The sequence below is a fragment of the Palaemon carinicauda genome, chromosome 28 (genome assembly GCF_036898095.1).
Source record: "Palaemon carinicauda isolate YSFRI2023 chromosome 28, ASM3689809v2, whole genome shotgun sequence".
NCBI lineage: Eukaryota > Metazoa > Arthropoda > Malacostraca > Decapoda > Palaemonidae > Palaemon > Palaemon carinicauda.
In genome coordinates, this window is record NC_090752.1 from 6,526,206 (window position 1) to 6,536,205 (window position 10,000).

The following is a 10,000-nucleotide window of genomic DNA, read 5'->3' on the forward strand; positions in this document are numbered from 1 at the left end:
GGCTAGGCCCTACAGTTGTTAAAGAATGGTATATCGAGTGGGTAGACACAGGCTTTGGCTAGGCCCTTACAGTTGTTAAAGAATGGTATATTGAGTGTGACAGGCCTTGGCTAGACCCTACAGTTGTATTAAAGAATGGTATATTGAGTGTGACAGGCCTTGGCTAGACCCTACGGTTGTGTTAAAGAATGGTATATCGAGTGTGCTTGCTAGGTGCGGCTGGGAATATACCTAGATAAGGTCTAGCCTAGACTGTGATCTTAAGAGTAGAACGTGAGCACAGATGACTGGTTTCCTCTGATCAACAAGAAAGGCGGCATATCCTTGGTGAGGGTTTCCAACCAGGCCATGTATAAAGGTGCGGACACCGTCCCAACTATTGGTATGGGTAGAGTCCTGTGAAAAATGAAAATATTTAGATATTTAAATATTCAAAAGATAGAACTAAACATTTTATATTTCTCGTGAGAAAATATTAAAATGCATGGATTATTTATTGCAGATGTTTAGGTATTGCTAATTTTTACCAATTTACTCATGAGAAAATATAAGCATTAGACCATAGGTGTAATTTTCTAACCATGTTAACTAACAAATAGCCACATATCTTATATACTGTATATATATATATATATATATATATATATATATATATATATATATATATATATATATATATATATATATATATATATATATACTGTATATATATATATATATATATATATATATATATATATACACACACACACACACATACACCACTACCCAGAACAAACAAATTAGAGAGCGCAGTTACGAGGAGGCACCTGGTACTTACATAGCGATCAGAGAAGCATTCTTTGAATGCTGCAGGAGCAACTCGCGCAGTCGAATGTGACGGTTAGTTTTCTCGCGTAACGCTAACAGCTCGGCCTCGGAAATACGTTCGGACTCAGATGCTGAATCTGAAAATAGATTAAATATCCGTTGAGCGAGAATTTCTCAAGTTTGCGTCAACCTGAGAGGAAAATTGTGGCTGATTTCTTGTCGACATTTTATCTGAGAATGCGTTGGTGTGATCTGCATATTTTTATTTTATTAAATTTATAGATAGATTGGCCCTTAAAGAAGTATTAGGAGATTAAAAACGAACGTTAAGTTGCCATTTATGACGATTTGATCAAACAAGAAAATAAATATGAAAATGTTTTATCATTATTGGCTAGAAAAAACTAATTTAGTTATCTTTGAATTCTATAAAAAAAAAATACAGCAATCTAATTATACTTGAAATTTATTAAAATAATGTTATTTTTTAATCTTATATAAAAGAATTTAATTACCTTTGAATTTTATAGAAAATAATCTAATCTTTGAATTTCATAAAGAAGTAATATGATTATCTTGAAATTTTATAAAAATAGCCTTTGAATTTTATAGAAAAAAAAACTAATCTAATCTTTGAATTAAAAAGATAATTATCTTTGAACTTTATAAAAAATTAATGTAATTATCTTTTGAACTTTTTCAAACTAATCTAATTATCTTTGAACTTCATAAAAGCTAATCTAATTATCTTTGTATTTTATAAAAAGATTAATATAATTACCTTTGAATTTTATTTAAAAAAAATAATCTAATTATCTTTGAACTTTTAAAAACTAATCAAGTTATCTTTTAAATTTTATAAAAAAGCTAAACAAGTTATCTTTTAAACTTTATAAAAAAACTAATCAAGTTATCTTTGGAACTTCATAAAAACTAATTATCTTTGAACTTCATAAAAACTAATCTAATTATCTTTGAACTTTATAGAAAACTAATCTAATTATCTTTGAACTTTATAGTAAACTAATATAATTATCTTTGGAACTTCATAAAAACTAATCAAATCTTTGAACTTCATAAAAAATAATCTAATCTTTGAACTTCATAAAAACTAATCTAAACTTTGAACTTATAAAAAATAATCTAATCTTTGAACTTCATAAAAACTAATCCAAACTTTGAACTTCATAAAAACTAATCTAAACTTTGAACTTCATAAAAAACTAATCTAATCTTTGAACTTCATAAAAACTAATCTAATTATCTTTGAACTTCATAAAAAATAATTAAATTTCTTCTCATTGTATACGTACCATCCCCTTCTGCTTCATTGGCCTTAAACTTGCTGATGAGTTTGTTGAATTCCTCCTGAGATTCATCCCTCGGCTTCTTCTGGATGTCCGGAATCATGATGATGTCGCTGAAGTCGATTCGGAATTTGCATAACAGTTCGGTCATTCTCAGCTGTTCGGCCGCCAGGTCGTCCTGGTGATGAAAGTGGGGTTTATATAGATTATTATTATTATTATTATTATTATTATTATTATTATTATTATTATCATTATTATTATTATTGTTGTTATTATTATTGTTATTATTATTATTATTATTATTATTATTATTATTTTATAACTATTATTATTATTATTGTTATTGTTATTATGGGAAGAGTTGAAGACAAATATTATTATTATTATTATTATTATTATTGTTATTGTTATTATTATTTTTATTACTATTATTATTATTATAATAATTATTATTATTATTAATATTATTATATTATGATTATAATTATAATTATAATCATAATTATTATTATTATAATCATTATTATTATTAATATTATTATTATTATTATTATTATTATTATTATTATTATTATTATTACTAGCTAAGCTACAACCCTAGTTGGAAAAAAAATTATATTTGTATCGTTTAAATAGAGACGACTGGCGAAATCTAACCGAGACCCTTTGCATCAATAGGCACAGGAGGAGATGATGGTAATTTGACTTTTGAATGTTAAGATTAGAGTAAAATATTTTGAAATGGGCTCATGAACATTAATATTACATATTGTTTTCTTCGTAAAAAGAAGTTAAGTATTTGTTTATGGAGAAACATTTCATATAATTCCTGAAAATTGTTATGTATCACTAAAATCGAATATTATGAAAAAATAAATTCTGAGCTCAGGAAAAACGGGGATTGTATGGGCACGTGTTTAGGATGGATGGTGGGGAGGGAGTGAGGAGGGCTTGGGAGGAATCTGTAAGGGGGAGGAAGTCGAGAGGGAGGCAGAGAATTAGATGGCGAGATAAGGTGAAGGAGGATATGGAGAGAAGAGTTTTGGTGGAAGAATATGCCTTTGATAGACGGCATCGGAGAGAGCGCACCAGGCAACCGACCCCTTAACGTAAGGATAACGGTGGGGAAGAAAAAGAAGACAATATATAGTATTATATTTATATACTTTACCGAAGAAGAAGGAAAGAGGTAGCGTCTGTTCATGTACATTATTAACTCATCAATGAATATGTTAATTACCTTTTTGTTAGCCAGGCAGAAGACTCTGAGCGAACATTGTGACCAATTTGACCTCGTAGTTAGAATGTAGGGAATCAGAAGCGTCAAACCTGAAATACAGAAGAAGATTTTATTAAATGGAATGCCATAATGAAATTTCGTCTGATAAAAGAAAAATAATTCTGGACTTAATATTATTTACGACTTATACAAAGAGAATGTTGGCATATCGTAGTGGTTTGTTCATATAAATTTCTGGAAATAGGGAAATATTACATATAGGAAGTAATGAATAATAAATATGAAATTCGCTGAGATCAGAAATAAAGTTGAAACAGATCTGTCATACATAAAATATATATTTAAAAAAAAAAATAGGTGCATGTCCATTTGTTCAACAGCAAAGCATTTGCAGTAAGGTTGGACTTCTGATTCTCAGTAGTTCCATCAATTCAATTTGGAAGAATGAGTATTTTGGTTGCGGGTAACATTGCTATTGAACCCCCCCCCCCCCCCCCGGTTTCTGGGCTTTCTCTTATAATAACCTTTTACTCTAAATCTTTAGGTTTCTGGTAATAATTTATTCCCTTAAAGGTTTTAAAGCCCATTCATGAATGGCAAAGCAAGGGTCAGTGACAAGAACTTAAAGACTGATCAACCACTGCACCCCCCCCCCCTTTCCTCCCAATCTGGGACCAGGGAGCGCCAGGCAATGGCTGCTGATGACTCGGCAGGTAGATCTACAAGCTCTTCCAAATGATTCGCAAAGCAAGGGTCAGTGACAAGAACTTAAAGACTGATCAGCACGCAAGGCCCCTCTCCACCCAAGCTGGGACCCGGAAGTGCCAGGCATTGGTTGCTAATGACTCAGGAGGTAGACCTACAGGCTCCCCTAAACCCCCTTAGCTCACAAGGATGGCGAGTTTTAAGGTGTAAAGGCTGCTCATGAATGGCAGAAGCAAGGGACAGTGACATTGACCTATCAATCAGGACAATGCCTTAGAGACTGACCATATTACACATGATCAGCGCCAAGCCCCCTCTTCACCCAAGCTGGGACCAGGTAGGGTAAGGCAATGGCTGCTGATGTCTCAGCAGGTAGACCTACAGGCTCCCCTAAACCCCACATCTGAACTCACAAGGATGGTGAGGTTGCAGACACTAAAGAAACTATCGAGCTTGAGCGGGACTCGAACCCTTGTTTACCTCCGTCATCGAAGAGCCACCAGACGTCTATGGTGCCTTTAGGTTGTTTCCTGGAGAATCTCAACATGGCGTCCATAACTTGCGGTGCAACGTCCGAACCAATGCCGTTGCTCTTGTCTTTCTTCTTCTTTCCTAGCTTCAGGTTGAAACCGTGAGATTCGCTTTCCAGGGAGACGTCGTTGGTGTAACCTGGAGAATTTTAATGTGGTTCAAGTTATTTACTTCGTTCTTGAGTTATTGGGTTCAAATTAGAGTTGCATTGGAGAAATTGTAGGAAATTAATGATTATTTGCTATGGTTTCAAGTTCTGATCAATAAATGATTTTTAAACAATTACAATATGGTAAATTTTCTAAGGGATTTTAGAATTCAAATATAATTTTCTTATTCATATTCAATCATATAGTAATTATTACCTCATAATGAGTTACGTAATTCTTAAAGAACACATTTACCAACTAAAAACAAATCAAAGTATAATAAATGGAAAACGGAAATAATTTTTCAGACTTCTGCACACTTACCTTGGTAACCCTGTGACCCATCTTGTGGTGCTGAAATACCGGATGGTGGCGATATAGGCTCCGTCTTGGAATGTAAGCTTTCAGCAACCCAACTGTAATCCATACCTCCTTCTACCCTCAGGATGGCCACTGCCATATGCATGTCGAAGGCGTAGCTGCGAATATGCAAGGAAGATTGAGTTTTTCAGCATGTGGTTTAGTATGGTTTCTTAACCTGGAAATTAGTATAGTTCTCAGCTTAGGAGTCAGCGTGGGTTCTTAACTTGGAAATTGGTACGCTTTCTCTGCCTGACAGTTAGTACGCTTTCTCGTCTTGCAAATTAGTATAGTTACCAGTATAGTTATAGTTTCCCAGCTTAGAAGTCACTATGGGTTCTTAACTTGGAGGATAGAACGCTTTCTCTGCCTGACAGATAGTTTGGCTTCTCAGCTTGTAAGTTAGTGAGGTGTTTCAGTTTAGAAGTTAGTATAGTTTCTCACCTTGGGAGTTTGTACGCTTTCTCTGCTGGGAAGTTAGTATGGCTTCTCAGCTTGGAGGTTAGTAGGGTTTCTCAGTTTGGAAGTATGTACGCTTCTCTGCTTGGAAATTAGTATGGTTTCTCAGCTTGGAAGTTAGTTTGAATTCTCAGCATTGAAATTAGTATGGTTTCTCAGCTTTGAAATTAGTATGGCTTCTCAACTTGAAAGTTAATATGGTTTCTCAACGGGGAAGTTAGTGTGGTTTCTCAGCTTATAAAGAAGTGTGGGGTCTCCGCTTGGAAGTTAGAATAGTTTCTTAGCTGAGAAGTTAGTGTGGTTTATCAGCTCTGAAGTTAGTATGGTGATACACTAATTCTATTCATATGACATCTGTCGTAAGGGGCTATTGTCGTCAGTACACCTCATGCATTACAATTTACTATTGTTAAAGGCTGTTTGCAGCATTTTTTTTATTTTGTGTCTTGGCTGCATCTACTTTTTTTAAGCAACTATTCTACTCCTGCACCAGAAATTTTACATCTCTGGAGCTGCTCATACTCAAATTCTACTCCCTAGTGCAACAGAAAGTGTTTCCCCAAAATAAACTGGTCTCCAAGAACCCATTGCTGTGCTATGTGGGCCGAATTTATAAGCCCATCTGTTGTAAATATACTAAATGTTTAATCTATTCAATGCAACAGGGGTATGGTCCTTTAAGAGGTGCATAGATACTCACTGAATAGTTTTGAAGTAGTTTTCCAGTTCTTCAGGGGAGCTGGTATCCCAGTTGGATTTGAATCCCATGAGGACGGTGTTGGGACGCAGTTTCCCGATACCAGCAATGGTCATTATCGCCCTGGCGGCCATGTCCATGGAGGGTCCATCGGCACTGACGTAAAAAGCTCGGATTTTGTGTTTGGCTAACCAAGTTGTGGCCTCGTGTTGTAGCTGCTCCTTCACCCTGAAGGACTGCGCCTCCTGTAGGGGAAAGAGGAATGTTGATTCACTGTATAAAAACGTACAAACTCGAGTTAGTAGAGACTCGAGACATCACAAACTGGAACGCAAATGAAGATGTTAGGTAAATCGCATAAGATTGATCGATATTATGCCATTCTTTTAACTTAAATCCACTTTGTATGCCTTCATTTATATTTACAAAAGATGGTTCCATAACTAAATTTAGGTTAAAGTGCTCTTTACTTTAATCTTACTAATACTTAATTCTCCTAACTATTCCTTACCATGATTAGCTAGCTAACTACAACCATTCTTTTTTCACCCATCTTTCCTATCAGTTTAAAAAAATCTCCTTAATCAACGTGAATTATATACACTTTCATATGAAAACAAATTTACTTTTTTCACATGTATATACTGTTTACATCACAGTGGCAGTGTACTTACGGGGAAGCATTGTCCTGTGATAAGCAATGACATGTTTTTCGTGATAGAGTGGGCAAATTGTACGAGAGGGGTTCGGGACGAGGGCATGCCACTCAGGACTAATATTTGAGGGCGATAGGTCTTGATGTGCTCCTCGACATTACCCAGTGACGTCACAGAGGCGAGGGCCAAAGAATATGATTGCGCCTGCGTAGATGATCCCCAGTTGACCTCTGGAATGAAAGATAGGGAAATTATTGTTAAATTTTGATAAAAGTACGTCCTGCATTTCAAATACGTTAAAGACAAGTGTCGTTTTGGTTGGTAATAGGATAGATAAACTTAAGGACACAATAATAGGTTTACAGTAACTTTTGATAGCACACAATTTCAAAATGCAATATTTATTAGGGTAGGGTTTTTGTTTTTGGAATTTCCTTTATATATATATACCCTTTCTAAGTGGGGAAACCTTATCTTGCTAAAGGGTTTGTCTATTGCTATGATTAACAGAGCTCTATTATGCATGACCAGTCATACTAGGTTGGTTTCCTGTGGGTGATCAGACTAAAGTTTTCCACCATCACCAATCCACACTGGCCAGCATGGTTGTGGAGAGTAGCCAAACCCCATACATAATTAAGGACATGTCTGAGGTCTTTGTCTTGCAGTGAACTAGAAACTGCTGCATTTGTTGTTATAAATTTTAAGATTAAAGCATAGCTAGTTGCACATACACATGCAGGTACAACTTATAATTTTTCTCTCATTGCATCCCTTCCAAGATGGTAGGAAATGGATTAATTTAAAGCGAATAGGATGGTTGATAAAAAGTACAACAATGGAAAGCAATTTACAAACCTGGTTTCCTATACAAAACGACGACATATAGCAGTAAGATAATGACGAGAGTCAGCAAGGCGGTCCACCACTGGATCATGAACATGATGGCAGTACACATTAAGCCACCTGCTAAGCTCAACCATTTGTTGTAGTACTGGAAAAAGACAAACGTTTTTTAAAATATTAAATCATAGTGAGATTTGAGGTGAAGTGAAAACGGAAGATTATAATTATATAATAATCAATATGATGTGTGATTTGATTCAGAGAACTATGAAATAACTAGCTGGAGAGAATCAGGGTCATTATTGCTTAAATTCATCCTTATAGTAGCTCAGACCTCTTACTTTTCAATGCTACTTGTTGCTGATTCTTTTTTTAACACTGAGAGCTTGAGGTCCAAACTCTGTCGTCTTTTCCTTCCTATTTACTCTATGGTAGCTAGTTGCCTCCCTGGTCCCAGCACGTGACTATGTTTTACACATTTTATTAATCAAATTAAATCAAGCTTGCAAATGAGCAGACATTGCAGTTTCATTGTTTAATGAAGTGCTCACCGTTATATCAATCCTCTGAGATCTAGTTAACAATTCAAAGCTTTATCCCAGAACTGAAAAGGATTATATTATTGGTCATATTTTTATTTGATTTAAATAATACTTCTTGGAGGATTAAAGCCCCTTCCACACAAGGGGAAAATGCAGGGCGGGCAATCTCATTTTCCCTTAATTCTTTCCCTTTGAAATGGTGTTAGAAGAACAAACAGTCCAAGGTAGACGGTAAGCACAGCTAGGCGAATGTATGTTCTGGGAAAGGCGCCGGGCATATTACAGTCAGAGTTGTCAGACAATAGTCAGGCCCCTTATAGTGGCTCAACAATGGGCACTTTTCTGGTTAGCTCGTTGTTTCCCCGTCTATGACGTCATCTACACTTGATCGTCACACACATAAAAACTGGGAAAGCCCTGTCCACATGATCAAGCATGCCCGACGGGCTAACAGTGATACCTGGCCACAATAGTTAGTGAGAATGAGGGTTGGTGACGTCAGAAGCGGGAAAACTAAAGGCAGGGATCTGGCAACACTGTATGATGCCAGATCACTGTCTGTGTTTGTCCCACTTCTGGCATCATTAACCCTCATTCTTACTAACTATTGTGGTCTGGTATCACTGTTTGCCTGTCGGGCATGCTCGATCGTGTGGACAGGGCTTTACAGTGTCTGTCCGCCGTGCATTTGTCCCTTGTGTGGAAGGGCCTTAAGTGAGGAACACAATATTTTAAATGGAATTTTTTACTACAATATACTGTAAGAAGCTACATTATCGTTTATTTGAAAGCAGTTTTGAAGATTATGGGATTTACGGCCTTATAATTTTGGCTTTGGGTCAGATAGGTAGAATATAAGGTAAATTAGGTCGTTGATACTTAAAGATTTGGTTCATTATGAAATATGGTGTTGCACTCGTCTGGGTCAGCTTGATTGATTCACCGGGAGGACAAGATTTTCTTTCACCTTATCAAGGTGTAATGACGATAATTTAGTAGGAAGCAAACAACTTGCTGACAGATGACTAATTTTTAAATATCTGTAAATATGGCTTTTTTTTATTAAAAGCATTAATCTATAACTGATTTTCTAAGGTATCTTAAAATTGCTAAGTTTACAATGCGTTTAGGAGCATCGCACTTCTGATGTTTCATCTTGCTATAAAACTTTATCATCGCTTAGTTCATAGTGCAAGCGGGGAGTATTTACCCCTTTGCAATTTGGCATTGAATGGACTCCCTCTCCTCAATTCTAAAATATAAAAGTAATATCTATGGCTTCCATTTAAAAACCTCACATTTTACTCTCTTCTCCCTCCTTGATTCAAGTTTCATTTCCCTCTACCTTTCTGAATTATATTCCTTCCATGCCATCTTTTCCATGTTCTACCTTCTTGGCTGACATTCACTGTTGTATATATTTATGAAGTAAGTTGGGCTTACCCTGAAGGTTGGCCTCCATCCGGGAACCTTCTGCAAGGAAGCATGGAAGGTGGAGAAATTGATGAGGGCGTATGCAGCCAAGAAGAAGTTGGTGATGATGGGTGCGATGGAATCCAGACGAGCTGTGAATAAATGAGATAGTGTAATACATACATATACATCCATACATATTTGCTCTAGCTACTATTTAGCATATTGTCAGTATATTCTGTGCAGGCTACTCTTTCTTTCATACTTCCATAACTTTGATAT

General features: G+C 35.7%; 1 protein-coding gene across 2 annotated transcripts in view; it reads right to left on the minus strand.

The window, feature by feature from the left end:
* LOC137621445 (bumetanide-sensitive sodium-(potassium)-chloride cotransporter-like) overlaps positions 1-10,000 on the minus strand; it is a 33,580-nt gene that overhangs the window by 740 nt on the left and 22,840 nt on the right. The window contains exons 12-22 of one of the 2 annotated variants that reach the window (XM_068351751.1): positions 9,749-9,870; positions 7,776-7,911; positions 6,936-7,147; positions 6,265-6,506; positions 5,070-5,224; positions 4,546-4,734; positions 3,361-3,449; positions 2,124-2,295; positions 821-947; positions 176-396; positions 1-14 (exon numbers count right to left, since the gene is read on the minus strand). The exon at positions 1-14 is cut by the window's left edge and continues 740 nt beyond it. In XM_068351751.1, the coding sequence (XP_068207852.1) occupies positions 261-396; positions 821-947; positions 2,124-2,295; positions 3,361-3,449; positions 4,546-4,734; positions 5,070-5,224; positions 6,265-6,506; positions 6,936-7,147; positions 7,776-7,911; positions 9,749-9,870 (1,580 nt within the window). In that variant the 3' untranslated portion in view covers positions 1-14; positions 176-260. Of the gene's footprint in view, positions 15-116; positions 397-820; positions 948-2,123; positions 2,296-3,360; positions 3,450-4,545; positions 4,735-5,069; positions 5,225-6,264; positions 6,507-6,935; positions 7,148-7,775; positions 7,912-9,748; positions 9,871-10,000 lie in introns of both variants that reach the window. The other variant, XM_068351752.1, reaches the window with a different exon arrangement.